The 21,725-nt window shown below is 39.4% G+C and overlaps 1 protein-coding gene across 2 annotated transcripts in view; it reads left to right on the forward strand.

Moving 5' to 3' along the window:
* The window catches only part of Cdkl5 (cyclin dependent kinase like 5), a 209,579-nt gene that overhangs the window by 115,671 nt on the left and 72,183 nt on the right, over positions 1–21,725 (forward strand). For both annotated transcript variants that reach the window (XM_057759435.1, XM_057759436.1), the window contains exon 4: positions 5,489–5,534. In XM_057759435.1, coding sequence (XP_057615418.1) covers positions 5,489–5,534 — 46 coding nt within the window. The remainder of the gene's footprint in view (positions 1–5,488; positions 5,535–21,725) is intronic.

Raw genomic sequence — 21,725 nt, forward strand, 5'->3', positions numbered from 1 at the left:
TCAGGGCTAGCCTTGACTACATGAGCTCCTGCCTTTAAGAAAAAGTAAGTAATATTGCTTTTTTTCAGGCCCCGTACTGGTCAATAAAATAAGTATATCTTTGATTATAAGGTTTTGATTCTACTGAATGGGCATGTGAGTATGTGAGCACAGACTAATGGAGCTCTTTGCATATAAAATATAGCATGACTTAAAATACTTTAGTTATCAAATTGTGTTACTTATATTTGGATCTTCAAAGAAAAGCATTTATCCTAAGAAAGGGCTTCCTCAGAGAATAATTAGAAAATTAGAGTATAAGCTTTGTAATAGCTTAATCCATGACTGTTGTGTCATGCTGCATGGTGTGTATTTTAACCTAGATAGCAAAATGACTTGGGAACTTTAGACACTCAGCATCAGGAGTGAATTCATAGTCACAAGTCTCTCTGTCCAGTATGACTGGAGGCTTGTTTTTTTTTTTTTTTTTACTTTTTTGTTGAAAAAATTTCTGCCTCCTCCTTGCCTCCCCTTCCTCTCCCCTCCCCCCACTCCCCTCCCCCTATCCCCACTCCTCTCCTCCTCCCTCTACTCCTTTCCCCCTCCCTCTCGAGTCTGAAGAGCAGTCCCGATTCCCTGCCCTGTGGGAAGTCCAAGGTCCTCCCCCCCCTCCATCCAGGTCCAGGAAGGTGAGCATCCAAACAGGCTAGGCTCCCACAAAGCCAGTTCATGCAGTAGGATCGAAACCTAGTGCCATTGTCCTTGGCTTCTCATCAGCCCTCATTGTCCGCCATGTTCAGAGAGTCCGGTTTTATCCCATGCTTATTCAGTCCCAGTCCAGCTGGCCTTGGTGAGCTCCCAATAGATCAGCCCCATTGTCACAGTGGGTGGGTGCACCCCTCGCGGTCCTGACTTCCTTGCTCATGTTCTCCCTCCTTCTGCTCCTCATTTGGACCTTGGGAGCTCATTCCAGTGCTCCAATGTGGGTCTGTCTCTATCTCCATCCATCGCCAGATGAAGGTTCTATGGTGATATGCATGGAGTTGAGAGCTTGATGCAGGAATAGCTACAGGCCTTCCAGGTATTTTTCCATTAGTTCCTACTCATAACATACCTTTTTTCATGTCTGTTTTCTTTTTTGAGGCAGAGTCTCATGTAAGCCAGACTGGTCTCCGAACTCCTGCCTCTAAGTCCTAAATGCTGAAACCAGAAGCCTGTGGCACCACGCCCTGCTTGATTTTTTTTTTCCTTTCACTGAAGAAAACTTATTCTAGGAAACATTAAATGCCTCAATATAGAGATAGTGTAATCCAGAAACCCTTATCTAAAAATTATCTCATCTTTCTTTTTTTTTTGCATTCCAAAGTAATCTTTAAGTCCAATTTTGAGAAAGAATAAAGGATGGAAATACCATTAATGAATCGTTGATGTATTTTATCTCATTCTTAGTTTACTGCTTTAAATGTCTGCTTCGCACCACCTCATTTTAAAAATAGAGCAGGACACTGAAAGAAGAAACAGATTATGTCTATCTTGCTAACTCCAGCTGGTGACATTCTGTTGCAGACGTTGTGGGGGCAATGACATGCTTTGGGAATAAACTGAATTTAAAGCACAAGTTCTTCCGTCATTTTCATGCATTTTCTTCCTTGCCCACACTCAATTATGTATACCATCACAGGATAATGGTAGAAATAGTAATAACAACTGACATGTCACCTCCTGCCTCTCCATTAGGAACCCATGAAATATTTTCAAAGAAAAACAGAAACTTTTAATAGTTCTGTAAATTAAAAAAAATTTTCAAAGATTGGTGACAAACTCCAGGGAGAATTTCATTAGCAAGAGTAGATTAAAAAGAAGTCTTGAATGTCATGTTATTTATTACACTTTCTGAAAGTAGCTGAGGCAAAAAATAGCCAAAGGGAGGAGGAAAAGAGCTGCACCTATGTCTAAAGAGACTTGCCAACAGCCAGCTATCTCACCAAGCAACCCGAGTTCTCGGTTTCCATATTCCCAGATCATTTCAGAGACTAGCGGGTCCCAAATACATAAAGTAAGGCAAGAAATAGAGAAGGCTTGGGAGAGACATAATAACATCCACAGAGAAGTGGGGGAGCCGCCAATACCAAGGAGGCCGGAGCCTACACAGGAAAGAGCAAATGGCATGTGTTCATTTGGCTTCTTGTTCAGAGAACCCTTCCGAGAGAGTCTGAGTTCAAACCAGCTCAGCCCACTGAGCAGGGTGTTTGTTAGGCCTTGCTTTTGAGATCAAGCTCTGAGTACACCCATCTTTATTTGAAGTTCAGGTGGCTGAAAAACCCATCTACCCAGTTTGCTGCCAGATGCCGGTCGTGTTGAATTTCTTTCCATCTTGGTAATGAGTATGAGGTTAAAAACGGGCTGTGGGTAGAGGAGGGCTGTGAAAAGAGGAGTCCAAATAAAATGTTCTCGTGAGCTTTAGAAGCAACAGCCAGTCTTGAAAATGACTGTTGACTAACAAGCAGATGAAGTCAAGGCATCTGCTCTGTCACCTGAAAGGGAACAGTCGAGATTGGCCCTGAATAGTGTAGAACAAACTGAACCAAGGCAATAAATTCAGGACTTGACTGACATAAGGAAAGATTAAGAAACCTAGAATGGAGCACATGAAGAACAAAATTGATTACATTTGAATAATTCACAGCTTTTGAATAATTCACTCATGGAATGGTCACTAAATGTCAAATACCTACTATGTGCCTGATCCAGTAGGTATTGGTGACATAATACTGAGCAAAACTGATTAAGCAGTTATGAAAGGTACACCTGGAAGATACAAAGTTTACAGTGGAAATTACTAGAAAGGTTAGAGTAGAAACAGTATTTAAGGTTATTAGAAGAAAATCTGAACATCAATACTTTTCAGATATTAATTCAGACCTCAAACACATGGATTTCTTCTAGAATATAGACAGATGATTTCAATCATTTTTTACATCAAGGAAAAGAAATGATCTAAGAAAATTAAGGTATAAAAATAAGGTATCTAATTATCTAAGGTATACAAACCATATTGGACATAGACTTCTTTTCTCAAAACCAGAGACCATTATGGCATTCTTTGCTCCCTGTTTAAAGTCTTCTGTGCTGTCAGTATAATTTATGTTAGAAAACAGCAGGCCTTCATGGGACGGGGGAAATGCACGTGTTTGGGATATAAGGAGAGAGGCCAGGCGACAACCTCCGGTGTCATTCCGTCAGATGCCGTCCATTTTGTTTATTTTAGAGAGGTTCTCTCACTGGCATGGAGCTCTTCAAGTAGGCTAGGCTGGCCTCAGGGATGTGCCTGTCTCCACCTCTCTAGTGTGAGTTTCCAAGCTCATGCTACCACACCTTACTTTTTACCAGGGGTTATGGGGACCAAATTCAAGGCTTCCCTCATACTTGAATGGCAAAGCACTTTACAAACTAAGCTATCTCCCCAGCGTGAGCAAAGCTTCTTTTAAATCCTCTCATTTTTTTCTCTTGAAAAAAAAATAGCTATTATATGGATTTCTTGCAAGACATTTCAGTCTTAATAGGCATGTAGATTTCCAATGCTGGTGATGTGAGTGGCACTTTCCTGGGTTTTGCTACAAGCATACAGAAAAATCTGTAAGAATGCAAGATTCGCTTCCCCCAAATTAATGAATCCTCCCTTCGTCTCTCCATCCATCCCTCCCTTCCTTCTTTCTCACATTTTTCTTTTAGTCTCACACATGCTAAGCTTGCTTTCTACCACTAAGCCACATCTCAAGCTATTCCATAAATTCTGTGTCTGCCTGCTTGCTGCATGACTGAGGGTATTCACATAATAGGAAAATAGGGTAGTGTCTCAGAATAGTATTCAGAGATAGATTTGTGACAGAACAATAACTAATGCAAATCAAGTATTTAAATACATGAAAACCATTGTAGAAATGGGCTTTTAGTAAATGCGAAGCCACTGAATATGTAAATAAGTTGACCTAATAGGCTGTATGCATATAGCTATGTTAGGCTTAACAGCCAAAACCTGTTCGTAGTTTTATTCAGCCAAGTAACAAGAAAGCCAGGATCTAGAACTTAATATTAATGTAAAAGTTTAAGGTACCAGTAATTTAAAGGAGTTCTGGCATAAGAATAGATAGGTCAATAGCCTACACCAGACAAGGAAGCTCTGAAAGTAACTTCAGAATTTGTAAGGATGCTAAGATACACCAGTTACAAATCATCACTAAAGGGGACTGGGAAAATTGATTCAACATTTAGAAATTATATCAAATCTGAAGTTGCTCACTTCCACATTTACTAAAGTAAATTATAATTGGTTAAAGATTTAAGGGATGAAATCATTAAAATATCAAAATGCATAACCACGATGTTCAAGTACGGACTTGTGGCACAAAAATGATGAACATAAATTACAAAGGCCAGTTATATCAGAATTGATCTTGTATTATACTCTACAATAATAACCTTCAGTTTGGCAACAAGTTTTCACCCATGCATCAGTAGAAACAAACAAACAACAAATAAATAGCCCTGCTAGAGTTCATTTTATGTAGCAGATAATAGGAAATTTCTCTAGTCAGGGCCAGCACAATGGCCTAATGGATAAAGATCCTTGTTGCCAAACTGAACAACCTGAGTTTGGTCCTCGGTACCTCCATGATGAAAATAGAGAACCAGGCCTCATCAATTGTCTGATCTGTACATGTGTTGTGGTATGCATCCCCAACTCCCAATAGATAACCAAATGTAATTAAAAATTTTAAAAACCTTACCTGCTGTTAACATTGAATTAGAAATATATTCGTTTAAGGAATGATAAGCTGTTTTGGCACTGACTGTGAGCTGGATATTAAACATTGCTCAAGGGAACTGTGAAAGTGGTATGTGTGACTGGGTATATCACTTTGGCAGTATGTCTTAGGAGCCTTCAGCATTCGTGACCTTTGAGCCATCTATATCACTATAGCCAGAGCATTTGCTCTGGAAGTGAAGATGCCCCTATTGGAGGATGTTCATTGATAGACTGTCTAAATAACCATCTATTACAGATGGAGCTTTAAACAGTTATTTACCAACAGGTATGCATGTTACTTAGGCAATATGAAGTGACATGCACAATATATAACAAAGCGTACACTATTATGATTCCAAGTTGAGAAAAAGAATTCTGAAAGGAATATACCAAACTGTTATATGAATAGTTCTGGATGTCTTCTTTGTTTTTATTTCTTTTACAACCTGTACTTTTGAAGACATTAACAGTTCAGATTTATGTTTCATGCATATCATGGGAGTGTCTGTTCTTTACCTCTTATCACTCCCCTTTTTTCTCTATCCTTGACAATGTCTTCAGGGTGATAAGAGAGGATTTTGAAACAAAGAAATGGTGGATGGAGATGGTGATCTGTGTCTTTGCCCTGCTGTCCCCAGATAATTGGTAGCCCCAATTGGGACTAGAGAATGATTCTTACCTCTGCTTCTTTTTCCTTTCCAGGAAACACATGAAATTGTGGCAATCAAGAAATTCAAGGACAGTGAAGGTATGTATGCAATTTTACTTCTGTAATATTTTTGTAAATATAAAGTGGGACAGGGAGGATTTAGTCGGTTTGACCCTAGCCTTGTGATTTTAATATCATAATCTCAGGAGCGAGCGTAACTTACTTATCAGCATGCTTTACTTTGAAATATACGATATTAGAACATCTATTTTAATTTACAATCGGGGTGGATATTTTGCTCCAAAGGCTTGACAGACATCTTCCTAACTGTGTTTGCCTGTAATCTATGTAGATTCCAATGGAACGCTGAGTAAAAAAGCAAATGCATCTGGAGTGAGTGCTGAAAAAGATTCAGCATGTGGTCACTATGTTCTCCAACTCCTAGGCACAGCAAGAAATACAAGGATAAGTGGGAGGTGGTATAGAGAGGAGAACGTTTTATGTTTAGGGCCATGGATTGAGAGACTAAAAGCTTTTCAATAAGAAATACCATATTTGGGGGCCTTGAACACAATTCTAGACTGTTTCAAATGGAGCTTTAAAATTCTCTGCTGGGAAAGAATGTTTCAAATAAAATACTTTACTAGTGCATTAGTTTAGAAACCTTAGCTGTTAACTCTTACCCAGACAAAGAAAGGCTGGTAATGAAAGTCCACATGGCTTTTGAGGAGGTTTAGGCAGCAGTTCTTCCCAATTTTTAGTACAGAGACCCCAGTAAAAATACTTTCTAAACCCTAGTCCTGTTTCCATATACATATAATGAAGCAAAACTCTCACAGAAATCTTGTGTTAATGACATTCTCTGTTTTCTGCGTTCCCTGGTTTATGGAAAATCTTGAAAAAAAAGTGCCTTGTGACATTGAGTTGCAACCTACCATATGAAAAACAGATAAAAAGTACCAGCGTCAGCCTCTATCTAATGTGAAGCCTGAAGATAGACAGCATAGCCCGACTTCCTTGGTGCACACTGACTAAGCACTTTAAACACGTGCTTCTATATTTATGGAGAGTCGCATCACCCTCACCTCAGATACTTAGAAAGCTTGAAATAACAAAGAGGGCTTGCTCACAAAAGCCTCCTAGGAGAGCTTCCACAGCATTATGGTTAGAACTGGACTAAGATGTTTTACTGATGTGGAGCGCATGCATATTACCCAGGCCCCTGAGCAGCCATTGTGAGGGCAGTCTTAAAGGAAGGCACTGAGAAGCCTGGAACTATGTGCCTGGGATCTAACGGAAGCAGCTGCCCATGTCTGACCCACTGTGAGACCATTGGAAATGGGCTCGTTGAGCAGTGACTTTAGACTAATGACAGGCGATCCAGAGACAAATGCTGATCTAAAAAGAGTGACTGCAGCAAAAGATCCAAGCACCACCCTTTCATGTGTGCGGAGACTTCTGACTCTGTATTCGCCTTTAAGGTTGCATCGGCAAGCTGAAAAGGAGAAATTGTCAGCAGACCTTCAAAAACAATTTTTTTTGGTCATAGTGTCTCATGTAGACCTAAGCTTGCATACTGTCTTCTATGTATGTCTTTACCCTGTTCCTCTAGCAAGACTACTGCCTTACTTAATAGAAAGAAATGGTACAGGTCTGCTAACCAACTTTTTGGAGTCTGACTTATACGTAAATAGTTTTATATAGATAAGATTGTCTTTTGAGCTCCTTTGTAAACTATTATAATTCAAAATTTCTTTTATTCTCTAAATTCCAACCAGGTCTATTATAATAAAAAATGAGTGTTCGGATAATATTGTTCTCATTGTTCTGTAGCCCTCAACCATTCTTTTTATTAGTTATTATGAAAATTTGTATTATAATTATTCTAAATTATTCTAACGCAAACATTTCCAAATCTTTGAGAAAATAAATGAAGTAATTCTATAAAAGCATTGTTAAACTTTAGTTGAAATGGGACCCGTCCTTGGTCTGACTACCATTCACATTAATGTTTCTAAATATTCTCTAGCTGATGATATACAGGGAGTATGTTTAAGAATATGTACCACCCTCTAGTTGCTTTAAAGATTATAATAATGTCTTACTGTCCTGTTAAGATGATATGGATCCAAAAATTTGTGTATATTTTTGAAATATTTTATTTTTTAATTTAATTTAAATAAATGTTTAATTAAATTAATTTACTAATAAATTAAATAAAAGTTTATTTAATTTCAAATTTAAGTTAAAAATAAAGTATATTATTATTTTATCTTAAAACATATTTTCAAGTAGACCACTTTTCATGCAAAAGATCTTTATTGACCCAGAATAACTGATTGCTATTTAAAATAAGACCCAAATTTTTATCATAAATAAAAGGCTGAAATTATGAAAATAAGTTTGCTTTATACTAAATAAAATTTTAATCATAATAGCAGTTGCATGCTAGTTTTTAATATCTTAGGAGAATTGGATATTATCTTTTAAGCAGGAAAGTCAGCTTTTAGAGTAAAATTGCATTCCAGCTCAAAATATAGCAAAAGGCTTTGTCAGTTTTCACTCTTTTAATATGTCTGTCTTCATGTTTCAGTTTTTAAAATTGTTTTAGGATTATTTTTACTTTGTATCTATGAGACCTTTGTTGGCATGTATGAATGTATACTATGTATGTGTCCAGTGCCCATGGAGGTAGGAACAGGACATTGGATCCCCTAGAACTGGAGTTATGGGTAGTTGTGAACCACCATGTGGGTGCTGGCAATCAAATTAGGATCCTTCAATAACAGTAAATATTCTTAACCTCTGAGCTATCTCTCTATCCCACGCACGTGCGCGTGCACACACACACATACACACACACACATACACACACACACACACACACACTTTGTCAAATCTTAGAGGCAAGCAAGCACCTTTACCAACCCTGAGGCATCTCACTGGCCTTGGGTCATCATTCTTCTATGAATACATAAACCAAGTTTATTGAGCAATCCAGGCATACCAATTTACACTAGATTGTGTTGGAATAGCAATAATAAAAATAGTGTCTATTAAACCTTAAGGAGTGGGGTAGGCCTTTTGTTGGTGAGGTCCCTGGCGAACGGGGAGCCTGGTCCGGTTCCTGTAGACCCTCCTGAGTCGTGAGAGGGATCTTGGCCCACAGCAGGAGCCAGGAAACAGAGCAGGGGCATTTTGTAAGCGGGGCCCCTGGCCAGCAGGGAAATCTGATCCTGTTTTAGAAAACCCATTAGATAGCATCGGTGGAAAGAGATGGGCAGGCGCCAAGGCAAGAATTCACCCAACAATCTGAAAAACAACATGAAAACACCAGAACCCAATGATCTTACAAAAGAAGGACTTGAACACCCTAGCACAGAAGAAGTGAAAAAAATTGACTTTATGAAACCAGTAGAGTACCTCAAACAACATGTAAAAAATGCCCTTATAGAAATGGATGAGAAGTATAACAAAAAGTTTGAAGAAATGAGTAAATACATAAATGATACCCTGGAAATCCAAGAAAAAACGATCAAACAGGTAATGGAAACAGTTCAAGACTGAAATGGAAGCAAGGAAGAAAACACAAACTGAGGACCGACTGGATATGGAAAATCTAGGTCAACGAGCAGAGACTACAGAAACAAGCATAATCAATAGACTACAAGAGATAGAAGAAAGAATCTCAGATTCTGAGGACACCATAGAGAAAATAAACACACTGATCAAAGAAAACGGCAAAGCCAACAAATTCTCATCACAAAATATTCAGGAAATATGGGACACAATAAAAAGACCTAACCTAAGAATAATAGGGATAGAAGAAGGAGAAGAGTCACAGCTCAAAGGCCCAGAAAATATTTTTAACAAAGTTATGGAAGAAAACTTTCCCAACATAAAGAAAGATATTCCTTTGAATATTCAAGAAGCATACAGAACACCAAATAGACTGGATCAAAAAAAACATCCCCTCGCCATATAATAATCAAAACACAAAACATACAGATTAAAGAAAGAATATTAAGAGCTGCAAAGGAAAAAGGCCAAGTAACTTATAAAGGTAAACCGATCAGACTTACACCTGACTTTTCTCTATGGAAACCATGAAAGCCAGGAGGTCTTGGATAGAGGAACTGCAGAAACTAAGAGTTCATGGATGCAAGCCCAAACTACTATACCCAGCCAAGCTATCGTTCACTATCAATGGAGAAAACAAAACATTCCAGGATAAGAACAAATTCAAACAATACGTAGCCACAAATCCAGCCTTACAGAAAGTAATAGAAGAAAAATCACAACCCAAGGAATCCAACATAGCCAACACTGCCTACAATAACTCAGGCATCTAGCGACCCTTCACCAGCACAACTCCAAGAAGGGAGACATACAAACTCTACTACCAAAAGCAATTAGAATAACCGGAGTTAACAACCACTGGTCATTAATATCACTTAATATTAATGGTCTCAATTCACCTATAAAAAGGCACAGACTAAGAGATTGGATACGAAAACAGGATCCAACATTCTGCTGTTTGCAAGAAACACATCTCAACCACAAAGACAGGCATCTACTCAGAGTAAAGGGTTGGGAAAAGGTTTTTCAAGCAAATGGGCCTAAGAAACAAGCAGGCGTGGCCATACTAATTTCTAACAAAACTGACTTCAAACTAAAATCAATCAGAAGAGATTGAGATGGACATTTTGTACTCATAACAGGAACAATTCATCAGGATGAAGTCTCAATCCTGAATATCTATGCCCCTAATATAAAAGCACCCACTTATGTAAAAGAAACATTACTAGAACTCAAGGCAGACATCAAACCTCACACACTAATATTAGGAGACTTCAACACACCTCTCTCACCAATGGACAGGTCAATCAGACAGAAACCTAAGAGAACTAAGAGAATTATTGGAGGTAATGAAGCAAATGGACTTAACAGACATCTATAGAACACTCCACCCAAATAGGAAAGAATACACCTTCTTCTCTGCAGCTCATGGAACCTTCTCGAAAACTGATCACATACTCGGTAACAAAGGAAACCTCCACAGATACAAAAAAATGTCAGTGTCCACCTGTGTCTTATCAGATCACCACGGATTAAAGTTAGAAGGCAACAACAATGCTACCCCCAGAAAACCGACAAACTCATGGAAACTGAACAGTCAACTACTGAACCACACCTGGGTCAAGGAAGAAATTAAGAAAGAAATTAAAGTCTTCCTTGAAATTAATGAAAATAAAGAGACAATATACTCAAACCTATGGGACACTATGAAAGCAGTGCTAAGAGGAAAGTTCATAGCACTAAGTGCCCACTTAAAGAAAACGGAGAAAGCATACATTGGGGACTTAACAGCACACCTGAAAACTCTAGAAAAAAAAGAAGCAGACGTGCCCAGGAGGAGTAGAAGACTGGAAATAATTAAACTGAGAGCTGAAATCAACAAAATAGAAACACAGAAAACAATCCAAAGACTCAATGAAACAAAAAGTTGGTTCTTGGAGAAAATCAACAATATCGACAAACCCCTATCCAAACTAATTAAACGACAGAGAGAGAACACGCAAATAAATAAGATCAGAAATGAAAAGGGGGACATAACCACAGACACAGAGGAAATTCAGAGAATCATTAGATCTTACTACAAAAGCCTGTATGCCAAAAAACTGGAAAATGCAAAAGAAATGGACATTTTTTTAGATAAGTACCATATACCAAAGTTAAACCAAGACCAGGTGAACAATCTAAATAGACCTATTAGTCGCGAAGAATTAGAAGCTGTTATCAAAAATCTCCCTTCCAAAAAAAGGCCAGGACCATATGGTTTTAATGCAGAATTCTACCAGAACTTCCAAGAAGAGCTAATACCTATAATCCTTAAGGTATTCCACAATATGGAAAAAGAAGAGTCATTGCCAAATTCCTTTTATGAAGCTACAGTCACCCTGATACCAAGACCTCACAAAAACTTAACTAAGAAAGAGAATTACAGGCCAATCTCACTTATGGACATCAACGCAAAAATTCTCAATAAAATACAGGCAAACTGAATCCAAGAACACATTAGAAAAATTATCCATTATGATTAAGTAGGCTTCATCCCAGAGATGCAGGTCTGGTTCAACATACACAAATCTATCAATGTAATCCATCATATAAATAAACTGAAAGAAAAAAAACCATATGATCATTTCATTAGATGCTGAAAAAGCATTCGACAAAATTCAACACCCCTTTATGATAAAGGTCTTGGAGAGACTAGGGATACAAGGGTCATACCTAAATATAATAAAAGCTATTTACAGCAAGCCGACAGCCAACATTAAATTAAACGGAGAAAAACTCAAAGCCATCCCACTAAAATCAGGAACACAAGGCTGTTCACTCTCTCCATACCTCTTCAATGTAGTGCTTGAAATTCTAGCAATAGCAATAAGACAACATAAGGGGATCAAGGGGATTCGTATTAGAAAGGAAAAAGTTAAACTTTCGTTATTTGCAGATGATATGATAGTATACATAAGTGACCCCAAAAACTCTACCAAAGAACTCCTACAGCTGATAAACACCTTTAGTAATGTAGCAGGATACAAGATCAACTCCAAAAAATCAGTTGCCTTCCTATACACTAAGGATAAGGAAGCAGAGAGGGAAATCAGAGAAGCATCATCTTTCACGATAGCCACAAATAGCATAAAATATCTTGGGGTAACTCTGACCAAGGAAGTGAAAGATCTATTTGACAAGAACTTTAAGTCTTTGAAGAAAGAAATTGAAGAGGACACCAGAAAATGGAAGGATCTCCCTTGTTCTTGGATTGGGAGGATCAACATAGTAAAAATGGCAATTCTACCAAAAGCAATCTATAGATTCAATGCAATCCCCATCAAAATCCCAACAAAATTCTTCACAGACCTTGAGAAGACAATAATATACTTTATATGGAAAAACAAAAAACCCAGGATAGCCAAAACACTCTTATACAATAAAGGATCGTCTGGAGGCATTACCATCCCTGACTTCAAACTCTATTACAGAGCTACAGTATTGAAAACAGCTTGGTATCGGCATAAAAACAGAGAAGTCGACCAATGGAATAGAATAGAAGACCCAGACCTTAACCCACAAACCTATGAACACCTGATTTTCGATAAAGGAGCTAAAAGTATACAATGAAAAAAAAGAGAGCATCTTCAACAAATTGTGCTGGCAAAACTGGATGTCAATCTGTAGAAGAATGAAAATAGATCCATATCTATCACCATGTACAAAACTCAGGTCCAAATGGATTAAAGACCTCAATATCAATCTGAACACACTGAACCTGATAGAAGAGAAAGTGGGAAGTACTCTACAACACATGGGCACAGGAGACCACTTCCTACGTATAACCCCAGCAGCACAGACATTAAGGGCATCATTGAATAAATGGGACCTCCTGAGACTGAGAAGCTTCTGTAAAGCAAAGGACACTGTCACTAAGACAAAAAGGCAACCCACTGACTGGGAGAAGATCTTCACCAACCCCGCAACTGACAAAGATCTGATCTTCAAAATATATAAAGAACTCAAGAAACTAGACTGTAAGAGGCTAATCAACCCAATTATAAAATGGGGCACTGAGCTGAACAGAGAATTCTCAACAGAAGAAGTTCAAATGGCCAAAAGACACCTAAGGTCATGCTCGACTTCCTTAGAGATCAGGGAAATGCAAATCAAGACAACTTTAAGATACCATCTTACACCTGTCAGCCTGGCTAAAATCAAAAACACCAATGATGGCCTTTACTGGAGAGGTTGTAGAGTATGGGGTACACTCATTCATTGCTGGTGGGAATGCAAACTTGTGCAACCACTTTGGAAAGCAGTGTGGTGGTTTCTCAGGAAATTTGGGATCAACCTACCCCTGGACCCAGCAATACCACTCTTGGGAATATACCGAAGAGATGCCCTATCATATGACAAAAGTATATGCTCAACTATGTTCATAGCAGCATTGTTTGTAATAGCCAGAACCTGGAAACAACTTAGATGCCCTTCAATGGAGGAATGGATGAAGAAAGGACGGAATATATACATATTGAGTACTACTCAGCAGTAAAACCAATGACTTCTTGAATTTTGCATGCAAATGGACGGAAATAGAAAACACTATCCTGAGTGAGGTAAGCCAGACCCAAAAAGAGGAACATGGGATGTACTCACTCATAATTGGTTTCTAGCCATAAATAAAGGACATTGAGCCTATAATTCATGATCCTAGAGAAGCTAAATAAGAAGGTGAACCCAAAGAAAAACATATAGGCATCCTCCTGGATATTAACCTTCATCAGGCGATGAAAGGAGACAGAGTCCAACATTGGAGCATCGGACTGAAATCTCAAGGTCCCAATCAGGAGCAGAAGGAGAGAAAGCATGAGCAAGGAACTCAGGACTGCGAGGGGGTGCACCCACACGCTGAGACAATGGGGATGTTCTATTGGGAACTCACCAAGGCCAGCTGGCCTGGGTCTGAAAAAAGCATGGGATAAAACCGAACTCGCTGAACATAGGGGACAATGAGGACTGCTGAGAAGTCAAGAACAATGGCACTGGGTTTTTGATCCTACTGCATATACTTGGCTTTGTGGGAGCCTAGGCTATTTGGATGTTCACCTTACCAGACCTGGAAGGAGGTGGGAGGTCCTTGGACTTCCCACAGGGCAGGGAACCCTGATTGCTCTTCAGGCTGAAGAGAGAGGGGGAGTTGATTTGGGGAGGGGGAGAGGGAGGGAAATGGGAGGCGGTGGTGGGGAGGAGACAGAAATATTTAATAAATAAATAAATAAATAAGAAAAAAACTTAAGGAGAACATGTAATCAGAATTTTTTTTTTAACTTATATTTTGACCCTCCTTTTAATTCTTTGGACTGTGACCTTTCTTTGATGAATGAAAAATTCTCCGTACTTATCACATGGCCTCCGTACATGGCTAACTCCAGTGAGCTGTGCGGCCATCCATGTTTACTTGCGGGGCAGGGTGGAGTGGTGCTGTCATTTCTCTTCTTTTATATCAAATATGATTGCTGGCATTTTCTTTTTTGTTGCTTGTTTCCTATATATAAATCTTTTTTTCTCTTGAAATGAGCATATTTATTTCTTTAATTATTAGGAACTGTTCAGATAATCATCTAGTCTTCCCTCTAGTCAATTCCATTCTTATTTTTAGAGACTCGAAAACTTTACACTGCTCTCTCATTTTGTTTGAAGCTATAAAAAAAAGAATTCATAAATTCTAAAATTCAAGAACCCGAATTCCGTTTATGAGGGGTCTTGAACCAAAATTTCCAGTATTTATTATATAAAGAATGTGATGAAATGAGCTGTACACCCCAGCTACTCTTGATACTATCACACTTCCTTTTAATGCCCAAACCAGATCTCTTTCAAACCTCAGGGATTCTTGTAAGATTTGGCTACATTTCTGCACCTTTTGTGATTTCATAAATTTTCTCTGTTCCTTACTTTGTCCTTCATCTGTAGAGATTGAAGGGTCTTTATCTTTTTTTGGTACATAAAACAGTAACATCACCATTCAAACCTCTGTGGCCACATTGATTGTCCTGCTGCTGCTGTCCTGTCTTCAATCAGAGCAACCAGAATCAAACATGGTACCCCTATGGTTTTGTTCACAGATGGATTGACTTTTCTTTTTTATTCTATCTGTTTAAAGGTCTGTTTTGGGGGCCTCTTTGGCTATACAAAGATGTCAGGTTTGTGATTTCATAAAGTAGGTTACAGCTATTCCTGTATTTCTTTTCCAAACCCACGGTTCTGTAAAAATAGGGTTACAATAGAGTTTCTGCTGATCTTTAGATTTTTCTTTTCATCGCTGACTTATCTTTGAATTTCTTTTGCTCCTGTGAGCTTTCTTCTTAAAAAACTGCTATCTTTTATTTTAGTGACTCTCCTGATTTTTAGGTGTGTTAACTTGACTCAATGGTAAGCCTACAGAAGTAGGTCAAATCTTTGTTTGTTCTTACTTGGCATCTTTTTTGTTCATGTCACTTTGTCCTTACTAGGTTGGATTGTGTACTTAGTACACATAACTTTTCCATAGTTGCTCTTGACTTTGACAACCCCCTCCAGTGGTAAATGTTTTTGTTTTGTTTGAGACAGGATATTGCTATGTAGTCCAGGATAGCCTGAAATTAAATTTTCATCTTTTTGTTCGTTCATTCATTCATTCATTCATTCATTCAGTCAGTCAGTCTTGCTTGCTCGCTCTCCCCTCCTCCCTCTATCTTCCCTATCCCTGCCATTTTCCTCTTTATATTTTGAAAAAGGATCTTGCTCTGTAGTCAAGGCTGACCTAGAACTCACTGTTTAACCCAAGGTGCCTTTCAACTTGTAGCAGTCCTCCTACCTCAGCCTTCTGAGTGCTAGGTTTCCAGATGTGAACCACTTTGCTTGGCTTTCTTTGGTAGTGCCTAATGATGAAACTGGTTAGCATTCCTATAAACAGGTATAGAAACATTGACTTTTAGAAGTAGGAGAAGCCTTTAGAATAAACCAGTGTAACCACAGTCCCAGTTTTATAGGTCAAGAGCTGGCGTGTGTTTCTGAAGCCCCGGGAGCTGCACTCACTGTTTTTTCCAGCATACTATGTTCTTTGGCTATGTGGCTTTAGCAGCCAAATAACTGGGTCGGAGAACAACGGCTAGGTGTCCACCTAGATGCCGTGAGTCACTCTCCAAAGTTCACTGAGATTTTCATACCACCTAAGTCCCTATGTTCAATGCAGGACATGAGGTTGAATGTGACTCTAGTCTGTGCATCCTGAGAGTTACCTATCCTTTTTTTAGCGTTCAGTTCTTATGAACTGGAGAAAAGAGCATACATAGCACATAAGGATTATAATAGCTAGTGATTTGGGGACGGGAGGGTGGAGGATGTTGATTTTCATGGATTGTGCTGTGATTTGTAATGCTTTGCTACTTTCTTTCTTTCTTTTTTTTTTTTTTTTTTTTTTTTTTGGTTTTTCGAGACAGGGTTTCTCTGTGGTTTTGGAGCCTGTCCTGGAACTAGCTCTTGTAGACCAGGCTGGTCTCGAACTCCCAGAGATCCGCCTGCCTCTGTCTCCTGAGTGCTGGGATTAAAGGCGTGCGCCACCACCGCCCGGCCTGCTTTGCTACTTTCTACTTGTTTCAAAAGAAGGCCAAGTGTTGGTAGAGTGTCCATTACCTTTCTCCGACCTCTCATCCCGCAATTTTCACTATCAAGTATAAGGCAGGCTAGAAACCTTAAAAGTACTCACAGAAACAAAATTATAGGACATTCCAGATAATGATGAGTGCATAGTTTGCTTGCCCTTTGGGAATTAATAACTCCATTTCCTGCCTGTTCCCAGTCATTACTGTATTAATGCTCAGGTACTTACTTATGGCTGCCGTAAAGGAGCCTCATTTCCTTAAAAGACAGCTCAAATGAGGTTACTTTTGCACAGTATGCCCTGTGTGATATTCTCATGTGCCTCCCCACCCCAATCTCTCTCTCTCTCTCTCTCTCTCTCTCTCTCTCTCTCTCTCTCTCTCTCTCTCTCTTTCTCTCTCTCTCTGTGTGTCTCTCTGTGTGTCTCTGTCTTTGTCTCTGTCTCTGTCTCTCTCTCTGTGTGTGTGTGTGTATGTGTGTGTGTATTAGGTATTGGGAATTGAACTAAGGGCTTGCACTTGCTCAGAAAGCACTCTTTTTTAATTTTTATTATTTAATTAAAAATTTTTACCTCTTCCCCTCCTCCCATTTCCCTCCTGCTCCCCTCATCCCCCTTCCCCTCCTTTTCCAGTCCAAAGAAAAGTCAGGGTTCCCTGCCCTGTGGGAAGTCCAAGGATCTCCCCCCTCCATCCAGGACTAGGAAGGTGAGCATCCAAACAGACTGGGCTCCCACAAAGCCAGTACATGCAGTAGGATCAAAACCCAGTGCCATTGTCCTTGGCTTCTCAGTTAGCCCTCCTTGTCAGCCATGTTTAGGGAGTCTGGTTTGATCACATGCTCCATCATCCAGCTGGCCTTGGTGAGCTCCCATTAGATCAGCCCCACTGTCTCAGTGCGTGGGTGCACCCCTTGCAGTCCTAACTTCCTTGCTCATGTTCTCCCTCCTTCTGCTCCTCATTTGGACCTTAGGAGCTCAGTCCAGTGTTTAATGTGGGTCTCTGTCTCTATCTCCATCCATCGCCAGATGAAGTTTCTATGGTGATATGCAAGATATTCATCAGTATGGCTATAGGATAGGGCCATTTCAGGCTCCCTCTCCTCAGCTGCCCAAGGATCTAGCTGGGGACATCTCCATGGACACCTGGGAACACCTCTAGAGTCAAGTCTCTTGCCGACCCTAAAATGGCTCCCTTAATTAAGATATATACTTCCTGCTCCCATATCCACCCTGCCTCCATCCCAACCGTCCCATTCCCCCAAGCTTTCCCCATCCTCCCCTTCTCACTTTTTTCTCCCCATTTCCCCTTACCCCCACCCCATCCCCACCCCCAAGTTTCCAATTTTTGCCTGGCAATCTTGTCTACTTCCAACATCCAGGAGGATAACTATATGTTTTTCTTTGGGTTCACCTTCTTATTTAGCTTCTCTAGGATCACGAGTTATAGGCTCAATGTCCTTTATTTATGGCTAGAATCCACTTATGAGTGAGTATATACCATATTCATCTTTTTGGGTCTGGGTTACCTCACTCAGTATAGTGTTTTCTATTTCCATCCATTTTCATGCAAAATTTAAGATGTCATTGTTTTTTACCGCTGAGTAGTACTCTAATGCGTACATATTCCACACTTTCTTTATCCATTCTTCCGTTGAGGAGCATCTAGGTTGTTTCCAGGTTCTGGCTATTACAAATAATGCTGCTATAAACATAGTTGAACAAATGCTTTTGTGGTCTGATAAAGCATCTCTTGGGTATATTCCCAAGAGTGGTATTGCTGGGTCCAGGGGTAGGTTAATCCTGAATTTCCTGAGAAACCGCCACACTGATTTCCACAGTGGTTGCACAAGTTTGCATTCCCACCAGCAATGGATGAGGGTACCCCTTCCTCCACAACCAGCAAAGGCTATCATTGGTGTTTTTGATTTTAGCCATTCTGACAGGTGTAAGATGATATCTCAAAGTTGTTTTGATTTGCATTTCCCTGATCGCTAAGGAGGTTGAGCATGACCTTAAGTGGCTTTTGGCCATTTGAACTTCAGAAAGCACTCTTACCACCAAGCTATATCCCAGCCCCTCTTTTTAACTTTTTATTTGTTTGTTTGTTTGTTTGTTTATTTTTACTTTTTATTTAGAGACAGGGTCTCAGGAAGTTGCCCAGGCTGGCCTTGAACTTGGAAACTTCCTGCTTTAGCCTTCCAAGTAGCCAGGATTATAAATTGGTGCCACTGGGCCTGGTTTATTGTGTGCTACTTCTTCTTGAAAAATGAACCTCTTTCTCTTTCTCTCTTTATAAACATTCAGAATGTAACCTTTATCTTTTTATAACTCCACTTAAGTGGAGAAAGTATAAATAAATGATACATTTATCAATTACCAAAATTCAGTGAGTTTTAGGTTTAAAAAGACTTTATCTGGAGACATGGCTCAGCTGTTAAAGGCTAGGCTCACAACCAAAAATAACCAGAAAGACTTTAATGAAAAAAATCACAAATTATTAGATTGATTTACTGATGAAAACTTTATAATCAGTATAAATACTGTATATAAAGTTTATAATCAGAAATACTTTAATGAAAAAAATCACAAAGTATTAGATTTATTTGCTGATGAAAATGTAAGTGCCTTGGCCATAATTGCATACAGCATAAATTGCTTAAAAGGCAGAAGCTAAATGTAGATCTCCATAATTCTCTTCCAGTGTTCCTTCTATCATCTCTCATTTAATTTGGACATTCCAAAGTCATTTTATCTATTAGCACAAGGAAACTGCCCCAGCTTGATAATAATGCACAGCACCCTCTTTTGGCTTGCCCTTTAAATGCCAAGAGTTCCCAAGCATTTGATTAGGGAAGAAACACCAGCTGTATTTCCTTAGCAACTTTGTACTCAGCTCCAGTATAGCTTGTTGATCTTCTTAAGGATTTTGTGTATAGACATACACACTGTTGACCCTAAGTACTATTAGTTTTCTGGATTCGCCATTTTTCATATTCTAGAAAAAAAATCAGGGTCAGAGATGAGTAAGGGAAAATAAATTCTGTCTTCCACAGTACCTCACAAACAGCCCTTTGAAAACCCTCCAAAGAAAACTGAAAGCACTCTACTCAAGACTGAGTGGACAGTTGTTGGCCCTCTCTTCCCTCCTTCCTACATCTGAAGTTCGAGAGAGCTAGGCATATATGCTCCAAGATCTCCTCCCAGAGCCAGCTTGAGCATTTATGCTAGGAAGTTCTCATTGTTCACGGTTCCGCAAAGTTGAATGTATATTGGACAGAAGAGCTTTATCAGTAAGCAATTGGTAGCATGTTGAGCAGTTGCAGTCCCAAAAGCTTAAATGTGAAATGTATTCAGATTTACAACTCATTGAGTGCTTGACTGGTGCTGTAAGTGGAAATGGCATACTTGAACTCATATGATATGCTGCAGTCAAAACATAAGCACACTGAAAACGTGGTATAAAGTTGCATTCAGGATACAGGTATATAAAACATAAATGAATTCTGTATTTGCATTTGAGTCCAAATCCCAAGAAATCTTATTACACACACACCACGACACAGACACAGACATACACCACACACACACACACACACACACACACACACACACATCAAAAAATACCTAAAATTTGAAATACTTCTTGGTCATAAGCATTCTAGGTCAGGGATACTCCACTTGTATCAAGAAAAATGGTGAACTGGTCTGTGAGAAGAAAGCCCTCTATATAGTGATACAGAATGGTAGCCTGAGGGGTCGTCTTACTTGAGGATCTGGGAAATCCTCTTGAGGAATGAAATTCTACTAAAAACCCTCAAAGAACCAGCACTGTCAAGAACCAGGGTAGAAGACTGAACATTCTGGGCCCAGGGAGCAGATGAAATGGCCGCATGCTAACAAAAGTTAGGGCTGTTTGGACAAATGAAAGACTAAAACTGAAAATTGGAGAAAATTAAAAACTGAAATTGGAGAGCCTGATTAAGTTTCTCGTGGAGGCTAGAGACTGACCCCAGGCCTCAGTGACTGGGGCCGCTGTAGTACTTAACAGTAATGAGGACCGCGGACTTAGCCAACAGCTAGCCCTTCGCTGCTTCCCGATTCGGCAAGTTCCCAATTGCATCTCTCCCACCCTTCCTGTTGTGTGTGATTCACTATCCAGTTCTTCAGTCAGGATACTGCTTCTGCCACTGTTGGCTTTCTCTAGTGCCCCTGCTGCTTTCTGCCCAGGCGGCATCCGTGTCCCTTACTAACCTGCATTCCAGCAAGCTCCAACAGTTTCCTAACTTACAGAACCAGGTCACAACGAAGTATTGGCTTTACATTTCCTGATTGTCACAGGTTCACCAGTTCGACAAAGCCCTGTTTCTACTAGCCTCTTCTTAAAACACATTTTGGAAAAGGCCTGGGTGAAGGGCTGAACAGAAAGTCAGCTGATAATCATTCTTCTTTCTGCACTTAGAATTTTTCCCTGTCTCCATCACAGCCCCCAGCCAGCTTTTCCCCTCTCTGGTGCCTTGTGTGCACAGTGTGTCTTCCTGAAAGCCATAGGTTTTCTTGTCCCTGTCCTGAAATTTCAGTTCCTTTCTCTTCAGACTTAAAGACATGCCTGAAATTGAGGTCCCCACAACATAATCTCACAAGTTTGGCTGCTGGCTCCTAACCAAATCCTTGAGGCCAAATGCGTTTTTTTTAATTCATAATTTGGAATTTTTAGAATGGAAATATGGCATGCTATATAACACCCTGTAATCAAGGCATATTTCTATAGCCTAGACTATGAATATTCATATTAAGTGGATTAAACAAATACCATAAAGAGTCTCATATCAATTCCGTTTTACTTCTGAATGAATTTGTCACAAACATAGAAGAGGCTCACTTTTCCATGTAGGGTTTTGGGGATTATGAACCTGTATTCTTGAACATACATATTGAAAATACAATACTTATAATATCCCAGTCACTTCTGAAGCTATCATAAGCATATATTTAAAGTGACATATTAGCTCCCTGATTGCCTACCCATTAATCCATTACCACTAATGTGACTTCTGTCCTTCCTCCATGTCTGTGAAGGTTATCACAAG

Source organism: Chionomys nivalis, chromosome X (genome assembly GCF_950005125.1).
Source record: "Chionomys nivalis chromosome X, mChiNiv1.1, whole genome shotgun sequence".
In the NCBI taxonomy this organism is placed as follows: domain Eukaryota; kingdom Metazoa; phylum Chordata; class Mammalia; order Rodentia; family Cricetidae; genus Chionomys; species Chionomys nivalis.